The following is a 27,137-nucleotide window of genomic DNA, read 5'->3' as shown; positions in this document are numbered from 1 at the left end:
GCAATGGGAAAGAAAAATCGGGTATTGTACGGCCAAGCGGTGGCGGCATGTGCTGCATAAACAATGAAGACCAGTCTGGCACTAGTCGCTGTTGCCAGCGGACGTGTGAGCCGTATGAGTCGCAGATTGTGTTTGCCGGATGGAAGTGAAAAGTGATTCAGGTTTTACAACACTAACAGTGTACAAATGCTTTGGAAATGTTTCTTGGGGTATGAGTTCGAGGAAAAAAATGTGTGGTATAATTTATGTTAAGAATTTGAATACAATGTTGTAGAAAAGTGACAAATTACTCACGCTCGATGTGTTGAAATGGAGTGAAAATTACGTGTACACATCAGGAAAACAAGTGATTGAAATCCAGACATCTATCAATATTGCAAATATTGGAGTGCAGTGAATACATTCAGCCTCGGTAATACAGTATTGAGTGTAACAGTATTGGGAATTCTCGGCGGTAATAAATCGAACAGCCAAAATGAATTCGTAAGTTTCGAATACAATTTATTAAGTTTGATTTAGTTTTTGGTAAACGCAACGATTACGTATTCCCCTACAAAACATCAAAGTTTAATTATAAAAATTCTCAAGTAGTTCGAAAAGGACATTAAAAATGTCTCAATAATACCTTTTCAAAATTATTATACCCAATACCCATAGCACTTGAGGTGTGGTGGTGATGATCGTTCCTTTCGCAAGTTTTGGCACATGTACACACAGTGCGCACCGTTTTTGGCTAAATCGCCACATAATGAATTTTACAGAAATCAATCACGAGATATCAAATGAAGAATCGCGACAAGAATCGAACAGATTTTCGCAGTAAAGACAATCAACGGTTAACCAGCAAAAGAACAGAACAATTTTCGAGTCTGGTACGAGATCGTTTGCGATCTGGCCTGTCAGGCGGGCAACAGGTTTTGCGCAGATAGCACGCACTGAGAACATAAGAAACAACACGATAACGTCAGTCGCCAGACGACATGCCACAGCACCGGCAGCAGCATGCACAGATGCTGAACGGCAAATGACAAAAAAGCTACAAAACGCAGGAATTTAAAATCGAGTACTACAATACATAAGGTATGAGAAGGAAAGTTTTGTACGATGCGGTTAACTCGGAGCAATCAGGTTTTTTTTTCCTTCTCAATGTAAGAAAAATTGACGATCGTAATGTTATGTAGTCAACGTTACGACGGAAACTGTATCGGATAGCGCTTAGCGTAAACTTTTGTCAATTTCGCATCGTGCATTTATTTTTTCGCATGTTTTTAAATGTTGTAATGTAGAAAATAATTTAACACCTATCACCCGGCAGCACGTCAGAATCATGCAGCGTGGTATGGTTCAGATACAATCTTGAGCAGGCGGCACGTCACAAACTGTAAGCGATTTCTCGATGACCGTGAACAGCATTGGCCAAAATCATTACCCTTATTAAATCGAACGTTTTTCTTCTCATTATGATCGATTCTTCTTGCAACCCTCACGTCAATAATGCTGTGGGTGACAGCTTTAACAGGAATGAACTGACAATTCTCGTCGCATCACTTTCTTCCCCACAGAGGAGCAACTTTATTCCTATTTTATGCTCAATAATCCATCACTGATTGCTAGTTTGTGACTGTTTCTTTGGCCGCTTCAGATGGTACAATTTACAATACAGCTATGATTGGAACATTGGTTTCTCATGTCCTGTCAAAGAGGGCGACCACAAAACGCTGCCCTGCTTACTGCTTCTTCATTCTACAAGCAAGCACGTGCACGGTCTAAGAAAAACGCTAAACTTTTTCCCCATCAACGGTTTACCACGGACATTAACGAAATCTTTGACATTCCGTCGTAAACACAATCGATTCATGGTCCACAGCTCCCGCTCGGCTTCTACGCACAGAACGGTTCCATTGCACCATGTATTCTCCCTCCAGACGAGAAGAAAAAACACCAGGCACGGAGAAAACCAAAAGTGAGGCTCATTTTCATAAATGCTCAATTTGTGTAATACCACTCCCGTAATTACGTTATGAGCGAAGAGTGAGCCATTTTTCGTCACGACCCGTTGGAACTGCTGACTGCTAACAGGTTATCGTACGTACGGGTATAAGGGAATCTGGAATAAATACCGCACCGATACGACGCAGCACGATGATTCGCCACAGATGTGGGGCGTTTTCGTCCAAAGGTGGCACCCTTCATTGCTAAACACATAACATAGCGTTTGCTGCACCAGTCACTTAGAGCCGTACGCTTGGCACGCTCTTTCATTTGTTGCATTAATCCCTTGGCAAGGCATTTCCCATGCACAGAAATTAATGAGACAATTTAATGGCATTGCTATTTATGCAGGTAAGCAATACTCCTAATTCGCTGGAATTATTTCTTCATTACGAGTGATATTGATGTTGGTGATTGGATCGGCAATACGTTTGACATGAGGGTAAAATTTAATTACCTTATGAATTCGAATACTAACAGGTTCATAAGTTTTTCGAAATGTCTATCCAACTCAAATCTGTGACTAGTAACTATGCTATATGAAATTGTAGATGATCTATTTAATACAAAAGGTGCAGTAAAGTGTTTTCTACACGATACAGCATCGCAATTTATCCAAGGCTTTCGAACATATTCAGAACAAACCAGCTCGCTAATACACACCTCGAGTTGAGGCTGAGATCTTGAGTTGTAATAGCCTATTAGATAAACATAGCTTAGATTTTATTTCTTCGAAGTCGCTAATTTTCGGGTTATTTCACTGATTTTCACTGATGAACCACCTTCGCACAGGATTGATTCGATGGGTCTGTTTTATATGACGAATAAACAGTCAATTTACTTTTATAATAGCTAGGCAGTTACGGTGCAAAAGGACTTATGGGCTCTAGCAGCCGGTTCGCAAACCTACGGAATAACTCTAGAGGGCCCAGAAAGTTTAATTCCCCAAATCTTATCGGAGGCTTGAACAAATATTTGTAACTAAAATTCCAAATAAGAAAATTATTGTTCACTCCTGTTTTCATTAGATTCTCAATGCTATTAACTATACTTTGAAAATGTGTTTGATAAAATAAACCGGGCGGGTACACTCGGTGTTCTCACACGGTTCAAAGACAGAAATGCCTCTTGATGATGGTGTAATGGTTACAAACCTATGGACAAACCCTATAAACTGAACTAACTATTCGACTAGGGTTTAACTAGGACTAGGGTTGAACTGACAGGCCATGACATCCGAGGGTTTAGTACCATAACGGAATAGAAAAAAAAAACTTAATTATTATTTTAATTTTTTCAGTGTTCAGACAAGCTTCTGGAAACGTCAATCCCTCGATATGTGACATGATGGTTCAGTTTCAATGCTGATTTAGCTTGTTGGTCTACGCTTGATTTTGGACAATGCTCTCGAACTACATTAGTTAATAAGTTCGAATTGTACTAGCGATTCAAATACCGATACTCAATAGCGATAGAGTGTGATGGTATTTCATTCTCAAACGTTGTCAGTAGTTGGTAGTAACCGATTTGACGTTATGTTATTCGTATGTTATGCTTTTTTGTTGTTGGTAGGAATAGATTTTACTGAATCGAAGAAAAATTTTAAGCTACAAATTTTCGTGTATTTTATTAAACAATTGTGTAATTATAGACGAGTTAATTTGATATTTTTTTAAAATAATTTAACTATCTTTTTGAAATATCCGTGAAAACTGCCTCCAAAAGAGGGTTAAAATGTTTAGGGGAAAAAAAATTCACGTATAAACGAAGAAATACGAGATTGTTTTAAGTACTCGTGAAAAATATTAACTTTGAATTTGATTGGCAACATGCAAACAAATATTTGATCATGATATGTAAAATTTACGTGAATTATTTAATAAAAAAACAGAAGGTAATGATGTTACCTTTTCTAGGGTAGCAATTAAAGATCAATATTATGATGTATTGTTTATATTGCATTTGTACTTTACTTTCGTTAAAATTGTATTTACCAACTTTAAATTGTTATATACTATACAAACCCCTTTTCTACTTGACGAAATATACCGATGGAACAGCGTTTCCAAAATAAATAGAATAATATTTTTATTTCGTACAGTTTTATTTGATTATTAAAAGTAAAATAAGCTCTTGACAATAGTGATGTGGAACAGTACGTATAGAGAATGCAAAATGCCTTATTTGAAAATCCTTACATGCAGACAAAACAAATGTTATTGGTTAAGATTATTTTTACGAGAAATCTCAACAGTCTTCGTAGCGTTACACGAAATTAAAAATGCTAATTTAATTTCCCTTCCAACCCGTTAAGCACGTGGGTCAATTTAAAATCACAAAAAGAGAAGTACAGCATAAAAATGTTTCGCAAAAATATGCTAATTTCAAATCCAATCATACCAGCCAACCGAACACAAGCAATTGTGTGCAGAAACATCAACGTTACTCCCGCATCGGTACGAAGGTTGAACGTCCAAAATGCGATTGAACACGAACACATTATTGTCTTACATGTGTCTTCTAAACAGCCATAAATTTGATATTTGTTAAGTCACAAACGCAAACCGGGAAGGCGCATCTTCAGCTACTCAACTACACGACTGATGCACAATTGATACAGACGCATTAGTCACATTCAAATCAGTCACTCTAAATCGATTACACGTATGAAGGAGATGCTCGACCCTTCACGTTTACATCGTTTAAATAGGAAGAAAAAACAAGTGGCCCCTTTTTCGGTTGGTTGAGGCACCCCCTACGCGATGAGGCAGTTTATTTAGCCAATCAACGAAAATAAAACCTTCTTTTCCTGCGCGCAACCAAGCATCTGTGAACTATTTCGAAACATAAATTGTTTCACTCTTTTTTCCACCAACCCAGCTCAATAAAAAGCGCGAATAACAGGACGCAGTCGGTGCGAAGTGATTGCCATTCTTACAGGAAGCATCTTTTCTGCGTTGTGAAGAAAAAAAAAAGGAACAAACTGTGACCAAAAGTTTCAAAAGAGAAAAATGATCTACCAGCCGAATGTTGCACCCCATTTTCGAAGAAATGTTGCCGTTTCTACCGCGTGCGATAAGCTGAATTTGTTAACGGTCTTGGTCGTTTGGAAGAACATTGTTAACAAGTGTTCCGCCGTGCAAGGGCAGAACCCAATGCAGAGTGGGTGGTATTTTTCACAATTGAAGAAAATTATTGTAATCCCAAGTTAATATTCGTTTATTTTGCATATGTTACCCTTGGCGCAAAAATTCCAAAGAAAACGTTGGGGATTGCTTTGTAGGAATGCTGCAGACGGAGTTTTGCAGTGAAACAAATAAATGTTAAACAGGCCGTCAAAGTGCGTAGTCATTACAATAGTCCTAGCTATTACATGCAGCTTGTATCGATGTTTCGACAGCGATGGTTTTGGAGATGCTCCACCGTGTGAAGACCTAGTGCGTGGAACGATACCGATTGATTTCCTTCATTGAATCCACGAGTAATCAAGTTGATTTCGGTCACGTGACTGGATTCTCGCAAAAGGGAGGGAAAAAAAAGAAAAACTCAGCGAAATAGTAATGTCAATTTGAATGCATTACCTACATTCCGGTGTGCAATAGACTGCAAAGCAGTTAACCTTTTTTCGTTGGGTTCTGTTACTTTCCGATCGGATTAGACCGAGTGTTACGTGATACACTTTGAAGATTAAAGGTAAATTCTTGTCTGTCCCCAGTACTATTGTCCTTTCTGGCACCAATGCCTCCCTTACTTATTCAACCAAAGAGTGCAGAACGAAATGGCTTTTGCTCTGCGTGTGGAATTTGGTTCTTGAGCTGCGATGTAATCTAATTTACATTTTTACAGCCTCACGCCTCACAAGCAGCAGTTTTAATGAAAATGCGTAAATTTTTAACGTTGGCCGCGGTCGATTCGTTTTGTTTTATTTTGTGCGTGTCTCTGACGGTTTTTGTTTTTTTTTTTGTCGTCTACTCCCACCACGGTTACTCATTCTAAGGTCGATTAATTAATCGCGAAATGGTAGCGGCAAGTAACCAACGATTCAACACTTCTTAGATGCCCAGCATGCCGAACGGGAAGAGTACAAAAGGGAAGCTTAAGTGCGTTAAAAAGACAATTTGTTTCTGACCAGTTTTTTTCTGCTTTCTGACTTCGTTTTCCTACGTTTTTTTTTCTATTCAACCTTCGCCCCTTCACACCTTTGCAGTAACAGCATGTTGGTATTTGTTAGTGGATGCTGGAGAGCAAAACAAATTATACCGTAGTGCGACAACCCTCCTCTGACGGAGCCGAAAAGGCACCGATTGAGCTATGTCTCTCGTGTTACAATGAGCGGCCCTCTAGTCCCATAGCGTCCAAAGGATGAAGTACGCATACCGGTCGGTTTCGTTTCTTGCGTAGAGAATCCGATATTCCAGCTGCACGTCCAGCAAGAAGTCCAATGTCATACGTCTAATGCCATATTGACAGCAGTAAATTATGTCTCATTCGCAAAAGAACGCGTATAAACGGCACTCTTGGTGGCCATAAATCATTTTCTGCAGCAAGATGAAAAATGCTTCCATGGAACCAATCGGAACGAATGAGGAAAATGAATGTAGAACTATTATTGCCACCCCCACCAATTGAAGGGTGCAAAAAAATAGTTCCCAAATAACGGCAGATTCGGTTTCCGGGATGGTTAATTATCTGACGACGTGGTATAAACGGTTGCAATATGTGACACTGACATGATGTACGAGTAACGTGTTGCGTTCTAGTAAAACCTTAACGAGGAAGGATTTACTTCTTGGGAGAAAAAAGGCCACTGCTAAGATAAGTAGAATAGAAACAAAACAAAAATTACCCACACATCTGACCAATTGTTGACAAAAGCCAATCATGTGATTTTTTTTAACAGAGTCAAACAAAACCTATATTTCAATATACAAAATCTTAGTCTAAAATTGTATAATTAATAATTCTTCACTTATCTACATTTTGACTAACTGCATTTAGGTAATTGACGAAGTGTTTGAAACCCGTTCCTTTTCTGGGTGAATAGGGGAAAACTAATTCCTCCCAGATTTGAGTTTTTGCTTTGCTATTGAATTGCTTGGTTAATTTAAAAAAAAATTGCGATTTTTTATTTTAGCATCGAACAGGTTACGTACTTGTGTTCTAACATTTCTATTTCTTTGCATCTTTCATATTTTTCAACGTTTCTAATGTTTATTCGTTTGAGTGTTTCGATGTTATGTACCTTTCCGCGAATTAAATAGTAGTAAAGGTTTTTCTTATTGCTTGTCATATTATTTTTGTCGAATGAAATGGTTTATTATTATAAATAACCTGTAAACATTTTCTGGTTATATATGGCAAAGATAACAGGGTTCTATTGGACATTTAGGATCAAGCCAATATTTTTAGTTATTCGTTATTCATTTGTTTCCAGAATGACGGCTTTTCTCAATACAAAAATTTAGTGAGAAATTGGGGATTTGTGAACAAGCTTGGGTAACACGTTTTTCGATATTGTTTTACATCGCTTAACAGCAATATCGATCAGAAACGATCCTTTTCGCTACTAAAGGACATGCATTTACTCAGGTTATTCAAACGATTTTTTTTTTAAATTCCACTAAGGACGTTCAATATGAAAATAGCAACGTTGTTTTCATTGTTTTATTTAGTATTTTATAACATCTCAGATTCTTATTTCTTACAAACAAAGATGTCATAGGGACAATTTAACGAGAATAAATAATTGCTTAGCCATTCGCTGTTATGTTTGTTCTTCTTCATCATCGGCACATCAACCTCAATAGGTCTAGGCCTGCTGTTTCTGGCTTTCTTTGACATTATTTATCCGCAGCGTAAGGATAGTCTGTCCCGTCTACGGGGGTTTGGTCTGGATGGCATTTTGGACCGATACTGTCGTGTGGAAATCGGCGCCGCTACCAATACATTATCGAGCCGCCCTCATTACGGTTTCTAATCAACACAATTTTTAAAATTAGTAATCTTACAGCATACAGCATACATCACAAACTGTATCTTTGGGAATAATATATTCCACTATATAACAATAGAAAGACGATGGATTCGTTGTACTAGTTACGAGTAAAATTAATTCATGTGTGATTGATTTCTGTCCAATAGGGAGCGAAGGCTCGGAAACGATATACAATAACGGAAATCCTGCAAAAATAGTTGTTTAATTCATGGCTAGGCTCTGCGAAACATTACCAATAGAACATTGTTTTAGTCTTAAATAGTTGCAATATACCACCATCTTTTCGATACAGTATTGATGGATATTTGTCAATTATCGGCACCATATACTAAACTAACGTTGCAAAATGTTGTTTATCGAAAGCCCCTTTACATATCCAGAAGGAAATTTTGAGAAGTTTGTAATTATCATTCTAAGAGTGTTGTTCATATGATCCATAATGGTACCTGTAAGCAGGACTGACTATCCAAATACGAATCAACGCAAGATAACTTTACACATTGAAACCAAAGGAAAATTCCTGTAAATTTGAAAACAAAAAATGTGAAATTCTGCCGTTTCTACTATTAATGTGACAGGAATTCTTATCCTTTTTTCTCATTGCAGACTCGTCATTGTGTACGTTCCGCATACGGTTGAGTACACACCTGCAGTTCAATTTTCCTCTCTGGAGTACGTGACCGTTTCAGTCAACGAAATGGAAAACGGGGACGATAGTGCGGGCAAGGCCCAATCACCGCCCGAATCCTCGGTGTTGAAAAGCGCAATGCAGGAAAAACTGATGCAACACATCATGAAGGACGATCTGTTACTGCTAAACACCCCGGGGAAATCGGTAAGAAAAATTGCCAGCGCAAATGAGTGTATGATTTTTAATTGAAATGGGTCATTTACCACTTCCATACACGTTTATTTTTAACAGAACCCAAGAGATCCACTGTTCCTACATGCCAAGCGTGAAGACAGCGTACCATCGGAAGGCAATGATGGTCGTCCGGTGTTCGACTGCGAAATAAATGCATCCGAATATGTTCCTATTAGCAGCGACGTAGTGTTAGAAGATTCATCGTCCAGTTTTGATGAAGGAATAGGTTTGAGCAATACGGAGGATTCGAGCGACGATCAAGCAAATGCCAACAATGACTCGCTGAAAATTCTCAATACTGTCGAACTCTCACAAACGAAGGAGTATTTACGGAAGCAGAAGAAAGACAAATCGAAAAGCTACCAGTGTGAAATCTGTGACGAACGATTTACGATGAAAAAACACCTCCGGGAGCATCACGGTATCATGCATCCGGGCCAGAATTGTAACAAATGTGGCGTGTGCGAAAAAACGTTCAAACTGCGATCGAACTTGCGACAGCATCTTCGCATCCACACCGGTGAACGTCCGTTCCGTTGTGACATTTGCTACAAAACGTTCGTCCAGGGCAGTGCTCTAACGGTCCATCGGGAATTGCACAAGGAGCAGCGGGACTACGAGTGTGCGGTGTGTAAGAAAGCGTTCAAATCGAAGTTTGCTTTCAAGAAGCACGAAAAAGTGCACATCGGACTACGGCCCTTCAAGTGTGACGAGTGTGGCAAATCCTTCACACAATCGTGTAACCTCAAGGCGCACCAGAAACTGCACACTGGAAACCACGCATATCAGTGTTCGACCTGCTCGAAAACGTTTCGTTTCAAGTCCCACTATCAGGATCACCTGATGACGCACACCAAGGAAAAGAAGTACTGCTGTGGCCAGTGCGGTCGTACCTTCGCGTATAAAAACTCCTTCCAGCGCCATACCCAAATCCACCGGGATGAAGCTCAACACCATTGTGCGGAGTGTGGGAAACAGTTCAGCAAACTGAGTCACCTCACCTTCCACCACAAATCGCACGCATGTGCTCGTGCAACGGTAACGGGACGAGCCAGTGGGGGAACTAGTGCATCAAAAAATCTCGCCTGCGATATCTGCGGCAGCGTCTTCGCACGGACCGATACCTTGGTCGCCCATCGAAGAGAGCTACACGGTGCCGAAGAAAGCGTGCGTGAAAAGGGACGATGTCGGTACAAATGCGTTATCTGTAGCAAATCTTTCCGGGAGGAGAAGGAGTTGCGTACCCATTTCAAACTGCACGAGGCCGACGATTGTCCCTTCCAGTGCGGGATGTGTGGAATCCTTAACCTGAACCCCATATCTAACTGACTACGCTGGGCCCTTACCAGCGAGCAACGTAAGAGGCAAAGGTTAAATTTACTGTGCGATAAGGACTAATTCTGTGATATCTCTCTCCGAGTGTATGAAATATATACATAGATGTTTGTACCGCTGGGTTCATACAAAACAGCCAAATGCCTACGGGATAAGATCAGTGTTTTAATTACCGTCACAAACCACATTTTGTGACAATCCACTCGCCACACCTAGACCCGAATTAATGGAAACACAAAAACAATAATGGGCGAGACAGAAAGATTCATCCCATCCAAGTAGTCGTCCTTACATTGTTACTTATCTCGTATGCATATGTTGCCGATGGAACCGAGGTAAGTTGGTCCCGCACCGTCGTGAAAGGTGTGCGGAAAATAATTCTTGTGGGAGTAGTTAGCTTCTTAACGGGGACGTACTATACCGTACGATGACAGTTTCTGAGACGGAGCCCTTTGGAAAAAGGGACTCCTTCAATAAACTAACTAATTGAAAGATATTCCGTAGGCTGGAGTTGTGCAAAGGCTGCATCTTAAGCAGACACTTTTCATCGCGCTTAAATCCCATCGGAATGGACGCAAATGGGTGCATAATAAAACTATTAGTATTTTTTGCAAAAAAGGGTTATAAGAAGGGACCAAAATAATGAAGCTTAAAAGACTATCAAGCCGAACATTGATGATGGTGGAGCTTGGTGACGATTTCAGATTGATGTCGTTACGTTGGTAATTGCAATAGGGTTATTACTGTTGCTTAGGCTACTCTTGCTTTAAAACCACTATTGCAACCATGATGACATATTTAAATATAATTCTTATAATTCATATTACATTTTTGTTAAGGACTCAACTGTATTCTAAACATGGTTTGTTATTACATTATTTTGAATATAATTCAAAAAGCTTTATTATTACGTGTAATACGCTTCAAACTGTAGCTTCACACTAGCGGCAATGAACCGTGGGCACTATATCCAGTTAACCCACGTTTCTTGTCTTTTTTCTTCGTTTTGTTTACGCCAATCACGTAGACGCGCCAAATTATGGTGCCACGTTTTTGACCGTCCATTCCTGGGCACCGAAACAGCAAGGACAAAGGAGAAAACAAAATTGAATTGCTCAAATTACACGTTTCTTTGATGCAAAAAGTACCGTACTGCGTACTAAATGTTGTTGAATTGCGAATTGTTAGCTTGGGTCCGAACACATTTTTTGTTCATAAAATTCCTACGACCAGCGGTGGCATATACTCCGAAATGATTCAACTATATTTTTTCACTCCTATCACCAACAGCTGCTCGTACTCTTATCGAAAGTAGAATTTTACCACGTACAAATTATATGAGATCCCCAAAATAGGATACTTCTGCGTGATGTTCACAACATCCTTTGTTTTACATTTATATAACTTTTCTGGAACTATTTATTTGAGTTGGTACTTTTGCACATTCGTGTATAATTGAGATTTTCACCAGTTCAAGAAAGGTGCACGAATCGGAAATAGACCATTACAATGTTTTTTCCCCTTTATCGCAATACAACAAACGAACTGCATACCGACGAGAGGAACGCAATCATACCGAGCATCAATAATTTCAATGATTATTGATTCGGTACCGATGATTCGATTGATGATATTCGTGTGATTATCATCGTTCATTATAGTGATTTGTGTGAATTTCATGTAAAGCGTGTGATTATTTTGTGCAGGTGTGTTGTTTTGTTCTTTCAAATCCAATTCCTCTGCACATCGAATGTGGCACAAGTAAGTTGTTCCTGCTGGGTGGAAGTATCAAGTTGAAGTCGTCTTTGTTTGGATTTGTTTAATCAATACTCCACTATCGTACGCGAGAGAAATATCTTTTAGAAAACGAACAGTGATGATCTTTTTGAATTTATTGTGGGTGAGTTGTGGTGTGGGTATTCAACTGTTGTTTTTTTTTTGGGTATTTACCAATTTTCACCAGCAATATGTAAGAATAAGATTTTCTTTAATGGATTTTCAAACTCTATGTTTGAACTCTATGTTTAGAGATTTAGATGTATAACTCTAATGTTTCTACATTAGGGATTTCTTATAGTTTGGTTACATAGTTAAGCACCATTCTTATAAGTTGGATTTCTTTTCCTTTCCTGTGGGATCCGTAAATATTTGTGTTTTTTGTACAAAGTGTTGGTCACGCCTTTCTATCTACCAGCAACGGCCATGCGTGATTTCATCGATTCCTGCCCGATCGCACGGGGCCACTTTTCACCTCCAACGCCCACCTCTACTGACCAGTGCAGTAGCGCTAGCGAAACTTGATTATGTCTTATTGTTCTGTCGAGATCGTGTGACTTGAATTCATTATCTGTGCGCTAGAAAACGTTTGTAGCATCCGAAACACTTCCACGCTGCGTTACGACCTGCCGCTGCCGCAAAATATTAACGTGCCTGCTACCATCTAATACCATCACGCTTCCCGTTCACAACCCATCCACCAATGGGTAACGCATTTCCGTTCCTCTGGAACATTCGCCCGGTTGGCATGTTCCAATGGCTCCGTTTCTGGCGCAGCAGCCTTTATGGCTGGTGGTTCAGGCATTACCACGACCAGTATGTAGTATGCTGCCATCGCGTACGTGTCGTCTCAAATTTTGGCCGTTTGTGTACGTGCTCTGAGTGAACAAGTCCTTTCTAGAAGCTAAAAATCATTATTCTACCGCTGCGTACCTAACGGCTCGGGGCGGGTCACACTGTGATAACACTGATTTTGAATCGATTTTTTTTCGTATTTCCACGCACTTGGTTTCCTATCCACTGGAAATTGGTTTCAAATCAACGTGCAAAACATTTCAAATTTTAGTACAACTCTACTCAACTGCCCGCACGTTACAACCCAAAATACAAAATGCTCCTAAAACATGCTGAAACTAAACAGACACTATCCTGATTAAATTCCGAAATTTGAAAAAGTTTTCCGTTCTTCGTTCATCCAACGTTGCGTGCTGTTGGTACTTGCGGTGGTGACAAATATATTATTAATTACAACAGACTGCGGTACCGAAAGAAAAAAACAGAGTGCTTCTTTAGCTTCGCCCAGGGTTTTCTTTGATTGAGTACATCATACACGACAAACTCGGTGCGCTACTGAAGAGTCACGCTGGAAGCACTCATAAAAGGATCATGAATGAAACATGCTATGTAAGTCATAAAAGCATTATTCTTCCATCAGAGACAATCGTTTTATCATTTTCCACGTTGGTAAGCTGAGTGTCACTGTGCCGGACCAATCACACGGTAAGTACGGCAGCGAAGATTAGAAGGAAAGGTGAACCCGCGTGTCGCCGGTCACGACCCCTACACGTTAAGAAATGAATCGTTAAACGCCACGATATTCCACGAGATGGCATGAAAAATTCAACAAATCCTTCACGCAATCAAAGTGAAAGGGCACTCGTTATGCAAGATGTTTTCAAGGAACGAAAGCTCCGATAGGAATGTGACGGGAACAGCAAACTTGCCACAAATGACTCTCTGTGAGTGAAGTCTTGAAATAGGGCAATAAAACCGTCTTTTGTTTGTGGACTTTCGTGAAGACTGCAAATAAGTGACAATGGTTCTTGTGAATCTTGGCAAAACAAAAACTAATCGTACAAATGTTTCGAGTGTTTGCCAAATTCGAATCGGCGACAACCGTGACTGGAGATGATAATAGCATAACAGGGATTACGAGCCGCATTGAATTCGCTAATTCTAAATTAAATATTAAAAATTTCTAACACAGTTGGTTAATTAAACTAAATAACAAATAGTCATATATACCTTCATTGCCGACATTAGTATACTTATAAAAACAAAGCACGCACTGCAATAATACAGTAATCAATACGAACGATGAATTAGTTAATTCTTCATTCAATTCGCTCACTAATCCAAGGAATTTACAAGACGCGAATAAAATTAACTTCTATTAACATTCCATCTAAACTACCTTAGGAGACCGCATGCTCAATAAGAGTAATTACTCACTCAAATACTAGGTGCTATAACCACTTATCAGTCTTAACCCGCTACAGAAGTCGGTGTAGAGTTGGTGTTAGACCCAAACTTGGGTCTATCAAACCCTGCTTAACTGGGTACGGACATCGTAACTGAAAAGGGCTTACATAGAAAAACCCCTCGTAAATTCATAAAATATAGAAATAAAAAAGATATCAAATATATGAAAATATGTAAGGAACATTTACGGTTGTTATTCTATTCATGCATTCAGCTTAGAAGAATCGGTGAGTTTATTAAGCTGCAGAAGACCTGAAAAAGTTTTTATTTGGTTTAGTTAAAAAAAATAAAAAAGAAAGAAAAGTTTCATTATTATTTTTATTTATTTTAAATGCAATACAATACAAATTTCTTCATTTATTTATTTATCATGTTTTACCAATTGTGTAATGATTCTTATTCCTTATTTCTATCGATTTTTATGTAAATTAGTTGTAGGACAGCTTCAAATTCTGGACATTCTTCACATTTTAACTGAATATCGTCATACACAGATACACACAGCTTTTTAATTCTAAATGATTTCCATGATATACTAAAATCAACTTGTTTACAAAGTTTAGTGTTTACAAGTTACTGTCACCTATCAGACCATAATTTCTCGAAAATTGATTATGTTAGTTACCGGTGGCTTCCCTAGCAGTTTTGCATCAAACCGACTCCAGTGTAAATTTATCGTTAACCCCGTTTATTGTGGACCAGATGATACGGAGTACATCGGAATTATCGCAGAACAGGGTAACAAAATACTGTTACCTTCTATTACTCAGGGATTACACAACAAAAAAAAGTAACAAGTAAGTAACAAAGCTCTTTTACTCACACAAGAGTTAATCACTAGTCAGCACAGATATTAAGTGAGTGTAAGTGCAAAAGAGTGAGTATAAACCAGAAAGGGTAGTAAAAGGAGTCATAAACACTCTTCGTACTGAGTCACATCCATACATCTTTATAGGTTTAAATTCATTCACTCACTCTTACTCAGTGTACACATCTCAAGTGTGCATACTCTGTCGGAGGGTTCGGCAAACCTTTCACGAACAGGACCAGATAGTAGAAACAATACTGAAGCTGCGGGTCAGACACTTCAAGCGAGTCTTTAGATACAACAAATTGGTAACACATTAAACCATAGTAAATAGATATTTTCTTATAAATTATCCATGTTGCATCGGTTCTGCTGGTACACGTACGTCTTTTCAAAATTATAATGACAAATTGTCCGTAGTGCTTTTCTAATGTTTTTTTTTCCTTTTGATACGATCAAAATCCTTTTAATACCAGCGATATGTGAAGAAAAAATGTTGTAGATCACTCACATGTTGAAATAATTGTCCAAATTCTCCATCCTCCAGCCCTGACACATGGTATCGATAATCGTTACGTGAGAAACTTTTTGTTTCGATTTGTGCGTGAAACAACCTTTGAACACAACTGCTTTCATTACCGCATGAGTTCTGGACTTCGCGTAGAAGCAACTTTAGAAAGCTTTCGATCCAACTAATAATTAATTGGTCGGGGAAAGACGACGAATTTTGTTGAAAAATGTAGGCAAATATGACACATTTAAAGTCAATGAAGATTTACATACATGTATTGTTAGTGTCATGGAGAAGAGATCTTGAACGATTTGTTTAGGTCTTTCGAAACTTTCTACCGGGTTCTTTATTAAACCCTTTAATTTTCAATGGGGCTGCATAATGCAAAAGAATACATTTTTAAGCTTAACACAACATTTATAACAAAAATTATTTCTTAGGCTAGTGTTGCTTACGGCGGATTTTAAATAATTAAAATTTAAAAATTGGTTGTTATTTGTTGTACGGTCCCTGTATGTCCATATGTCCCCGTATAGATCAGGGGTTATTGATAGATTGAATACCCGAGTCCTGTAAGGTCGGTACATCCGCCTCTGGTATAACGTGTAAAACCCATTAATGATTATTTCTTAGCGTAAGAGTTAAATAACATTCCAGAACAACCTTCCCATTTGAAATATACATTCGTTCTGAATTCAAATATTCAACAATAAGTTTCATCCTATTTGACGCAAAGTAAATGTAATTGCAGTGTACCTCATATCGGGTTTATCTCATACATTAGGAAATTTACATTATATTTTAGATGAGTAGATAAATCCCATCTTATCAGACAAACTTTTAATACACGTGAGTAAACACCCGCAACACATAGTTTTGTACAATTTCCATAGATTAATTCTAGCCTCATTAGTATTCGTTTGCACACTTTTATTTGGCTATGGAGTTTATTAGTTGAGGTTTCACTGACTAAGTCGACCCTCTAGGGCAATTTGACCGATATTCTGATAAAAGTCAACATTGATTATTTAGACGGCAGAATCCCTACAGAAGATTGTCATCAGTACCGGAAACGAATCAGCTTAATATACGTATCGTCTGCCAATCAAGCTGACTGCTTACAGATGAAAAATAAACACTGAAAGGCATGAGCCAATGCATACTTCCATGGAAAAACCCGTAAAGCAATGCCTAGAGCGTAGATTTATGGTAGTGAATAACAAGTAAACTAAGATTTAGTCCAGTAAGAGAGAAGTAAATTAAACATATCGAAACTAAAGAAAGGGTCTTTTATGTTCCAATATTACATGAGCTTAATATGATACCATTTTAAATGTACCAGTAACATATATCACTCCTTTTCCAAAAGAAAGTTTTAAAATTTCAAATAAATTACAAGTGGCATAACTATTTTCTTTAAAAAATACATGCTCGATGAGTTGAACAAGTGACTGTGGTAAAACTAGGCAACAAGCTATAGCACGCAACGCTATTCCACCTGGCCGAAAGTTTTTACCACTTGAAAATGTATCAGAACTTGGCATTTACGTAGATACTTGGTGCACCATCAATTTTCACGAATTGCTCAGTGAAGTAGGGTAAATTCGGTTAATGCGATCTCAATAAATCTGTGTTTGCCCCATTAATAACAATTTGTTCGTTTCTTTTTACTTGCTTTGGTCGAGCCGTACGCAACGTGGGGACGTAATTCTGCTGTATCGATTGACCGAAACATATTTTTTATTCAAGTGGTGACAATAAATTTAAATTAGAATTTGCATAAAATGTTCCGTTGCTACATGTTGGAAATGACATTCTGATTGGAAAGAATCTGACTATTTCGCAATATTTACAGGCAGTTTAAATGAAATTAGACACAAGAAAAAACATTTTCTTACTCATTTTTTAAATTTCTTCTTCATTTCTCATACCATTAGATGTGAATTTGTTAGTTTTTTTTTTAAATCGAATTACAGGTAGTCCCCGAGATACGCGGTCCCTCTTATATCCGTTTTTTTTTAAATCCAAGTGATTATAGGTGTCCTAGTTTAGCAAGATATACCTGAAAAAATATAAACTTCTTCTTTTTGTCTATTTGAGTAGAACTATATTCTACTGTGATTGGCTACACTAGGTTCATGCTTACTTACTTATCCGGTGCTACAACCGCTTCGCGGTCTTGACCTGCTGCAAGAGTCCTCCAAACTGCTCACGGTCGAGCGCCTTCGTCTGTCAATCCATTATCTCAGCCTTTCAGACTGACGCATCAACGCCATCACTCCATCTCAATTTGGGCCTAGCACGCCTCCTCGGTCCATGTGAACGTCCTAAAAGGACTTTACGGGCTGGGTCGTCCGGTGTCATTCTTATGACGTGAGCAGCCCACCGGAGCTTGGCGAGTCTAATCCACTACTGGACACTAAGTTCGCCGTACAGCTCACAGAGCTCGTCAATGTAGCGGATCCTCCATTGTCCATCCCAGTGGCGGTTCTAACGGTAGGCGGAGTACGAATTGTGCCGGAAAAAGGCCCATCGCATCGCTTTAACCCTTTCCGTATGCTAGAGCGGCCCCGTAGTGTATCACAAGTGGGCTCTGGAGAGAATAGCATAACAAAAATATGAAACACTGTGTATATTGTTTAGTACAGATATGACAAGCTGAACTAGATATTAAACTAGCACTATTATCTGGGGTGATTTCAATGCTCGTCCAATAGAGCTTGGAACTGCGCTAGCACAAACTCAGTTGGAAAGACCATTTTTGATCATATACAAAAAGGTATCTTTACTATACATCTGCTGTTTAAAATTATAAACTCTAAACCCATCTTAAGACCCCACAACGAAACATACAATTATGCAACAGCAAATTGGTCACTATTCGAAAAATACATTAATAATAACTTAAATATATTTCACACAAATCATAGTACTATACTTTGTACTGATGAAATAGATTCAATGATTGCACATTTTGATTGAAGTCTTGGCCACAGCCCACAAATTAGCCGTTCAAGCCGTTACTCCTGGACAACTTAACCTAGTAATCCCGAAATCTGTACTAGATTTATACAAGTATAGTTACAATCATGGAGTAACGCACTTGTGGACATCAATATGAACATCCAAGTTAGAAACTAGCTATGGAAATTTAAGAACAAAACAAATACTATCCCTCCGTTAAAAGTAAATGATCAAACTATAATTGTGAATTCAGAAAAATGCGAAATTCTAAAGCAACAATTTGAAAGTGCTCACAAAATCACATATCTAGCAAAAAGTCCAGTAGAACGTAATATAACATCGATAAACAAAAAAATTTTCTCGGATCATCAATCACCAAACTTGAGTGAATTAAATCTGGTTAAGCCAACAGAAATCGGAAAAATAGCAAAAAATAATAATCTCTAATATTTGGAAAACACCCAAAATTGTAGCAATCCCTAAACAATGCAAAGATTTGACGAACCCGGAGAGCCTTTAAATTTACTTAGTTGCCTGGGTAACATTTTTGAAAAGCTGATAGAAAAACGCATTCGTTCTCATACAGATAATAAGAAATAATTCCACAATATCAATTTGTGTTTCAGCCAGCACTCTTTACAACCCATCAGTTACACAGATTAACAAAAAATATTCTTATAAATAGAAAAACAAAAAATTCAACAGAGTTATTTATGCTTGATGTAGAAAAGGCTTTTGATACCATATGGCATGAAGGATTACCAAACAAACTTATATCTGGCAAATTTCCTTCATATTTGATCAAACTAATTAAATCTAAACTAACTAAACTAACTAATCAAAAACCTAAGTACCCGTCGCAAGTATTCCACAAGAGAGCACGTTACTACTATTTAATTTATATACATCAGGTATCCCTACAATGCTAAACTGCGAACATTATCTATATACAGACGCTTTTGCTATCTCATCATCATCCAAATTCCCCAAAACCATAAACAGATCACTAAACAACGCCTTGAAATCATATAGCAGATATTGTAGGACGTTTAAGTTGAAAATAAACGGTGTCAAATCAGAGGCCATATTTTTTTACGAGGTACGAGGTAGGCATCAACACGCAGACTATCTCAACAAAATTTAAATATAGATTAGTTACAAATAGTTCAAGGTATATTTTTGTAAAAACCAGCCAGATTAGTCCACAACAATGAGGAGAGTATAAATATCGAACTCGTTATGCCGTGGGAAAAACAAACACCGTGTACCCATAACACAGAATATTAATGTAACCAATAAACACACACTACTACTACTACTACTACTACTACTACTACTACTACTACTACTACTACTGCTACTACTACTACTACTACTACTTGGACTTGGTAGTGTAAATTGACAATTTTAGTCCGTCCGGCTGTCTTTTGCATGCTGGGATTCGCCAGGCTCCGGTGGGCTGGTCACGTCTTTAGAATGACATCAGACGACCCAGCCCGTAAACTCCTTTTAGATCATCAGAGAGGCGGCATGGTAGGCCCAAATTGAGATGGAGTGATGGCGTCCATGCTGGAAATGGGTTGGTGTTATGGTCATGTCCTGATCAGCACAACGTGGTCTATTGTGTTCAACTGTGTTCCGCTCCCAGTATGGCTGGGTGCCCGGAGCGCGCAAGTGTATAGTGGCCCCATTTTAGTCTTCGGATTACTTTCCAGCAGAACGATACATTTTCAAATTTTAATAAAAAAAAATGTAATTCATAACATATAATTGAAAAAAAAATTGACCCTTTAATACGACATACAAACTATGTTTCACAGGCCACTCGAGAGACGTGGATTTCTCTAGAACGCATTATCCGCGTATCTCGAGATTTGACTGTACAATGTGTGTTGGTGCAGCATAATTGTTTTGTTTGAACCAGACAAGTGGGTGGTCGCCCGCATAACGATTTGAGTGTTTCGGTCGGTTTAATTGTTTGAGTATTTTCACTGGGAATGCATATGATGACATTTCGTGAGATGGCCCACCGAAGTTTGACAGTTGGCGTATTTCGTCGTGTACGTCGCGGCTTGCACGTTTTGCGGACGTCGTACATAAACATAGGCTGAGGGCTACAAGTGTTACAGTTAATTATTTTAGAAAGCATTTTCCACTACCAGAATGTCTGATTTCGATAACGCTACCAAGTGTATCAGGAGTATGGAAAAAGAAATTCATCTCCTGCAATCTGAAATACTAAACACCCGAAATGGTGAAGGACTGGAAGAGGATAGCGCGGAGCTGAAAACGCTGATGCAAGAAAACACGAAATTAAAACACCGTCTGGAGATTCTGCAGTCGGTATGTATTAAAATAGAGAAAACCAACATTGAACATGCATTCTAATGAATAAACTTTATAACATCCATTTCAGGCCATTGCCAAAGAAGGCGGATTCAACGAAAGTACCTCTGTACCAAACGAATCTATTTTAGGTGAACTTCAACGAATTTTTTCCGAAGCAATTCGTAAAGCTTTCTCCGGTATATCGGTTGCGGCCGTGGTAACTATTTCCACATCGCCAAAGTTTGGCGATTATCAGTGCAATAGCGCCATGCAGATTGTGCAGCTTCTGAAGCAACAATCGGTTAAAACGTCACCTCGCGAAGTTGCCCAAAAGCTTATCGATGTATTGCAAACTCCAATTGCTTGCGTTGAAAAATTTGAAATAGCCGGAGCGGGATATGTGAATATTTTTCTTTCTAGGTATAGTTCCGCTTGGTCACAGCATTTCGCACCTTACTAAATCAATCGTTCAACTCTGGATAGGTCATATGGAGAGCAACGTATAATGAGCATCTTGAAGGAAGGAATTCAAGCACCGAAAATGGACAAAAAACGCGTAGTAGTGGACTTCTCGTCGCCCAATGTGGCCAAGGAAATGCATGTGGGCCATTTGCGTTCAACCGTTATTGGTGATTCGATTTGTCGTTTCCTGGAGTTTGTAGGCCATGATGTGCTTCGCATAAACCACATCGGCGACTGGGGAACGCAGTTCGGCATGTTGATTGCTCACCTGCAGGATCGTTTTCCGAACTTTCAAACCGTCTCACCGCCTATAAGTGATTTGCAAGCTTTTTACAAGGAGTCCAAGGTTCGGTTTGATAGTGACGAGACGTTTAAGAAACGTGCTTATGAGTGTGTAGTCAAACTCCAAAGTGGAGAGGCTAGCTACTTAAAAGCGTGGAACCTAATATGCGATGTATCACGCAAAGAGTTCCAAACAATCTACAACCGGCTGGATGTAAAGCTGATCGAGCGTGGCGAATCGTTCTATCAAAGCCGAATGAAGAAAGTCGTGGAAGAACTGAAGCAGAGCGGATTTCTCGAAGAAGACGAAGGCCGCCTCATTATGTGGGGCGAAGACCATGTCGGAATTCCATTAACTATCGTAAAATCGGACGGTGGATTTACGTATGACACTTCCGACATGGCAGCCATCAAACAACGATTACAGGAGGAAAAAGCAGATTGGCTCATTTATGTAACCGATGCGGGCCAGGCCACTCACTTCCAGATCATCTTTTCCTGTGCAAAACGGGCTAAAATTCTGGACGAGAGCAAACATCGCGTTGACCACGTTGGCTTTGGTGTTGTCCTTGGCGAAGATGGCAAAAAATTTAAGACCCGGTCTGGCGATACGGTAAAGTTGGCAGAGCTGCTCGATGAGGGATTGAAACGAGCAATGGACAAACTGGTACAAAAGGAACGTAACTTAGTGCTCACGCAGGACGAGTTGGTTGCCGCACAAGAATCGATTGCGTACGGATGCATCAAATACGCGGATCTATCCCACAACCGTAACAACGAATATGTGTTTTCCTTCGACAAGGTAAACTATTCCTGTGTCATGCTATAAAAGATTTTGTTTTGTGCATTCACATTTGTGTTATCTTACAGATGTTGGAAGATAAAGGTAATACCGCCGTCTACTTGCTGTATGCGTACACTCGCATTCGCTCTATTGCCAGAAATTGTGGAGGAGACTTTGCTAACAATATACAAAAGGTGATCGAAAGCACCGAGCTCAAACTGGATCACGAGAAGGAATGGAAGCTTGCCAAAGTGTTGCTCCGTTTCACCGATGTCGTTTTAGTTATCACGAAAAATCTTTCACTGCATTATCTGTGCGAGTTTGTGTATGAAGTTTGCACCACGTTTAGCGAGTTTTATGATAATTGCTACTGTATTGAAAAGAATAAGCAAGGTAAGATGTTGATGCATTACCAAACTGAATTTGATGATTGTACTAATGGTATGTGTTGGGCTGTATTTTTGCAGGTGAAATCATCAAAGTTTATGCATCAAGAATTCTGCTGTGCGAGGCCACATCAATGGTTCTAGGAAAATGTTTCGATATTCTGGGTTTAAAACCGGTGCATAAAATTTAAAGATGTAATGTACTTGCTGTGACATGCAGTCAGGGTTATTAAAGTCTGTAAAATGTTCGCTCAGAATTGTGCAGCCAACAATAATAATAAAGATAATGCACTATTCTAATCAATATGATGCATCATGCATCACACTGTTAAGCCGAAATTGTGTGCGGCAAAGAATTGATTGATTGATTGATTGATATTAAAGAAACTTGCTGAATCTATCATGTTTCAATCAAATGTAAAACAATCTTTGTCGGGCCAAATCTAAGCCTTTTAGCATTAAGGTAATTTAATTTGTTAACTTAGCCGTTCTAATCGCGGCAGATTGTGAACAAATCAGCTTGATTTGAAATAAGGAAATTATGATCGAAAGAATAACATAGATAACTTGTATATTTTTAAAATTGTTCGAGTGTTTCTCTAATGGATCACGCAAATAAGTGAACTAAAGTAAACTAATTCATCAATTGAATTGAATTGAACAAAAATTAACCAACTGAAGGGGTCCCATGCACAACGGCCGACCGCCCGTCGAAATCATACTCAAAGAGGTGAAGAAATCAACCTCTCCTTTAAGCCAGTGTTTGTTCGATGTCTCACTTATGTCATTCGGTGCAAACATAACCCAAAAGAACCATGGCGACAAGCGCGAAGAAAGTTCTTTCCAAAATTCGCCAAATAAATAAAATCACTGAAGGAACGCTTTACGTTGTGAATAGAAACCCCAGAAATCTCGAACGTTTGCGACTAGCATACAAAACAGATGGCTATCATCTAGAAAGACCCGTTAGAAAATTTTGGCACAGGTATGTTTTGATTGATCTATGTTGAACTATTAAATTGATGGCCAATGTTTTTAGGTTGGAATTGAATGCGAGCAACAAATATGTTACCGCTAAATTGATTCACTTTGAAAACGGTACCGTTGTCGAATGTAGCACCACGGAATGGGCTTTAAAACGTCAGCTTTACAAAGGGAATGACTTTACAGCGTACAGCACGCTGGGAAAGACCTTTGCCTCGCGCTGTCTGGATGCTGGACTGATCGAAATGCGATGTGATCTTAAACCGACAGCTAGTGTGAAGGTAGACGCATTTCTCCGTGCCGTAGAAGAGAGCGGAATTCGGTTACAAGAACCGGAGCGTATTCGTCCAACTTACTCGTGGGACATGGAACGACCAGAAAAGCCATGGGAAGTGACAGAGTAACACAACACAGAATTACATGGTGGTTTAGTGAGCTACGGTTTATTTCATCAATAAACGAGAAGCTGTTTTATATCAATCTAGTTCGCGATCCTTACTGCTCGTACTTGTGCTTGATGTCTTTCCACAGTTTCTGCGAAGCAAAAACAAAAAAGTATCAGTATACATTACATAACAAACGGGCGCCCTCCATGAAAACGAAACGCTGCGCTGAACACTTACCCCTTTGTTATGGGATTCGAACACGGCATCGGTAATCATATCGAAGCCACGCTCGAAGAAAAATACACATCCCGCAATACCGACCAAGTAAGTGGACGTGCGTTTCAGCAGCACATTGTTTAGCAGCTTCATTTTGATGCGAATGGACGACCGCAGGAATTTCCTTTTGCTCTTGCAATCACAACACAGCCGAAGAAAATTGCAAATGTCAACTTGGACCAAAATGAAGCCACGGTCGCAGCCTATCGTAAGCAAGATATTTGACGTTTTTGACTGAACATCCCAACAAGCAATCGGGGTGAATTTCGAGTGAATTTTGAGCTCTGGTCCGTCAGCGGCCCGATGGAAGTCATTATATGGCGAGATCCTGAGGGGTCTCATTCATGCACACAGTGGTCCTTCCCCAACAAATTTATTAAAATTTATTTTTTAATTTTTTTTATTATTTAATTATTTTTATTTTTCAATAATAAACATTAGTTTACAATTTTTCTTAATTTAAGGTTACTTTTACAATCATTACGTAGTATAATTAATTTTAATAGAGATGTTGTTAATAATTATTAATAAATAAACTTAATAACAATGTCAATTGTAAAAATTATTTGCTTCTGTCGATAGTTTGCAATTTGAAATTACGTTCTTTAAATGATACTTAGTAAGATTAGTGGATAATTGCAAATATTGTATGTAACATTTACACAATATATGTAATATTGTATGTACAATATTTCTATCATTATATAACCTAAATTTTCACACAAAAGGTTTGGAAGCCGTGTTGAATGGTAGCTTCAAAGATCCTCGATGATCGGAATATTAACTAGAGCACCGAGTAATTGATTCCGTCAATATGATGGATGACGGCATGAAAATTGTCCCAACACTCGTAATCGCTGCGCACTCGGTCGTACCACAAGTGGATCGGTTGGCTTTCCATATAGGCTGTCGTACTAGTACTTTCAATGCAATTGGTGTCACACAAAATCACCTACAAAAAACGAAAAATAAAATGGAGTGAAGAAAGTGCTTGTACAATCTCGAATAGCATAAATCAGAAGAGGTAAATGGTTACTTTTATTTACATTACCTGTTTTGGGTAGAGTTGTAAATTCCAAAAGAAAAAAAAAAAGACCCGCGTTGCTTGAGTCATCTTTTCTAACGCATGTACCAACGAAAGTCGCGCCGTATTTAATCCTACGTGGAAAGTGGTCCATGCTTCATTCTCTCTTCCTTTCAATGCAACCACAACAGCTGTTGTCGTATCGTGTACATCTACACTGAAATGAAAACAATAAAGAAAACATACGCATGCTCATCATCTTTAGCAAACACTTTTGGCACGTTAAATGAAACATATTACAAGCTTGAAGGTAACGATCGATACCATATCGGTCGATTACGTATGAAACGCGATCATTGCTATGTATCTGCCGGATGAGCGTGTTCGCTGTAATTGAAATTAATAGTAAATATTAATATGGTGGGTTGATGGGTTTTTTAACAACGCACGACTCTACCAGTGCTAATATTATTATCTCGCCTACCTGGTCATATCAGGCTACTTTTTTCAACCTGTAGCGGATGTTACAGCAAGCGTATAGGAAGCGTACAAAGTTTCGCATCCAGCAAACAGATCTTTCCATATCCTGTCTCGTCCATTTTGCACCCCTTTCTCTATTCATTCGTTCCGGCTATTCTACGCTTATTCGTAATTCCTGTCCTGTACCAATCGGGCACCCAGCAGCAAGGCCGAAGCTGGCAAACAATAATACGGAAACCACAGAAACTTAACTAGACAGCTAACACAGAATTTCCACAAGGACTGTCTACACAGCAACGCGATCCTCGCTGCGCTTAGTCAACGGGTACAAATCCTAATCCTCCTACGCTTACACTCTCTATGCTACTTCCGTTAACGCTTAAGCTACCCGAGACCAACGCGTTAATCCGGGAAATATACGAGCAAAATTCAGCCAAAATTCAGCTAAAACTGAATTTCCACATGGACTGTCTAGACAGCAACGCAATCCTCACTGCGCTTAGTCAACGGGTACAAATCCTAATCCTCCTACGCCTACACTCTCTATGCTACTTCCGTTAACGCTTAAGCTACCCGAGACCAACGCGTTAGTCTGGTATATATACGAGCAAAATTCAGCCAACAACAAAATCTATCTTCAAACTCCAGCGTTACGCCTCGTGTCCGTGAGAAAAGGATTATTCAAAAAAGTTGTAGCAACAGAGCTTCATGCTTGGTTTAAAACATTTCCTTAAAGTGTTTTGTAGCTATTGGATGTGTACGCTGCTAAAAAGTGATCGTGAATATCATTTTTATTATGTTGTATAGTGCTCCTGTAAGTAGAAGTGAGAGAAGCATTATATGCTATGTTACATGATCTTGCTGGATTTATAAATCACCTGTTTTATAAACTGTATTTCAAGCTGCATCATGTCCGCTCCAAAGAAAGATGACCGAATGAAGGAGCCAGCTTCATTAGGAGATTCTTTTGCATTACTTCCTCCTCCGATGTCATCGAATGCAAATGTAACGCGAATGCTGGAATATAAGGTACGGTATTAGAAATATGAAACATGACGGATTAAATTAACTACAACTAAAATTTTCTTCATACCAGCAATTCATATCTGCCAATGTCACTGTCTGTGTTGATCCTCCGACCCCTGTGCCAACGGTGGTGAATTTGCCATTGCAATCTAATGCTAATCTGCTACAGCACGTTGGTGGGAAACGTGTACACGCTGGGAGCTAAACCATC

The 27,137-nt window shown here is 38.9% G+C and overlaps 4 protein-coding genes across 4 annotated transcripts; 3 read left to right on the top strand and 1 right to left on the bottom strand.

Annotated features, from left to right (window-relative positions):
• The first annotated feature begins 475 nt into the window (after positions 1-475).
• LOC128716204 (zinc finger protein 160-like) lies at positions 476-10,181 on the top strand. Its single transcript, XM_053811124.1, has 3 exons — positions 476-483; positions 8,594-8,822; positions 8,910-10,181. Exons 1-3 carry the CDS (start codon positions 476-478, stop codon positions 10,179-10,181), a joined length of 1,509 nt encoding a protein of 502 aa, XP_053667099.1.
• Positions 10,182-20,668: 10,487 nt separating this feature from the next.
• On the top strand, positions 20,669-22,941 carry LOC128716155 (probable arginine--tRNA ligase, cytoplasmic). The gene is made up of 5 exons (XM_053811076.1): positions 20,669-20,851; positions 20,925-21,256; positions 21,320-22,382; positions 22,451-22,757; positions 22,832-22,941. Exons 1-5 carry the CDS (start codon positions 20,672-20,674, stop codon positions 22,939-22,941), a joined length of 1,992 nt encoding a protein of 663 aa, XP_053667051.1. The 5' UTR covers positions 20,669-20,671.
• A 624-nt stretch (positions 22,942-23,565) lies between these two features.
• LOC128716156 (39S ribosomal protein L18, mitochondrial) lies at positions 23,566-24,138 on the top strand. The gene is made up of 2 exons (XM_053811077.1): positions 23,566-23,735; positions 23,790-24,138. Exons 1-2 carry the CDS (start codon positions 23,566-23,568, stop codon positions 24,136-24,138), a joined length of 519 nt encoding a protein of 172 aa, XP_053667052.1.
• Positions 24,139-24,229: 91 nt separating this feature from the next.
• On the bottom strand, positions 24,230-24,489 carry LOC128713785 (cytochrome b-c1 complex subunit 9). The gene is made up of 2 exons (XM_053808653.1): positions 24,358-24,489; positions 24,230-24,268 (listed from the first exon to the last, which is right to left on the bottom strand). Exons 1-2 carry the CDS (start codon positions 24,487-24,489, stop codon positions 24,230-24,232), a joined length of 171 nt encoding a protein of 56 aa, XP_053664628.1.
• Between the last annotated feature and the right edge of the window lie 2,648 nt (positions 24,490-27,137).

Source organism: Anopheles marshallii, chromosome 3 (assembly GCF_943734725.1).
Source record: "Anopheles marshallii chromosome 3, idAnoMarsDA_429_01, whole genome shotgun sequence".
NCBI lineage: Eukaryota > Metazoa > Arthropoda > Insecta > Diptera > Culicidae > Anopheles > Anopheles marshallii.
The sequence above is the reverse complement of the archived record's forward strand: the minus strand, read 5'-3'. Positions and strand labels throughout refer to the sequence as shown.

Excerpts from the sequence above, each read along its gene's own strand:
- LOC128716204 (XM_053811124.1), top strand. Across the intron at positions 8,823-8,909 it reads TAAACACCCCGGGGAAATCG|AACCCAAGAGATCCACTGTT; the intron begins GTAAGAAAAATT and ends TATTTTTAACAG.
- LOC128713785 (XM_053808653.1), bottom strand. The coding sequence starts at position 24,489 with ATGAAGCTGCTAAACAATGTGCTGCTGAAACGCACGTCCACTTACTTG. Across the intron at positions 24,269-24,357 it reads TCGAATCCCATAACAAAGGG|AAACTGTGGAAAGACATCAA; the intron begins GTAAGTGTTCAG and ends TTTGCTTCGCAG.
- LOC128716156 (XM_053811077.1), top strand. The coding sequence starts at position 23,566 with ATGGCGACAAGCGCGAAGAAAGTTCTTTCCAAAATTCGCCAAATAAAT. Across the intron at positions 23,736-23,789 it reads GTTAGAAAATTTTGGCACAG|GTTGGAATTGAATGCGAGCA; the intron begins GTATGTTTTGAT and ends CAATGTTTTTAG.
- LOC128716155 (XM_053811076.1), top strand. The coding sequence starts at position 20,672 with ATGTCTGATTTCGATAACGCTACCAAGTGTATCAGGAGTATGGAAAAA. Across the intron at positions 21,257-21,319 it reads GTGAATATTTTTCTTTCTAG|GTCATATGGAGAGCAACGTA; the intron begins GTATAGTTCCGC and ends AACTCTGGATAG. Across the intron at positions 22,383-22,450 it reads ATGTGTTTTCCTTCGACAAG|ATGTTGGAAGATAAAGGTAA; the intron begins GTAAACTATTCC and ends GTTATCTTACAG.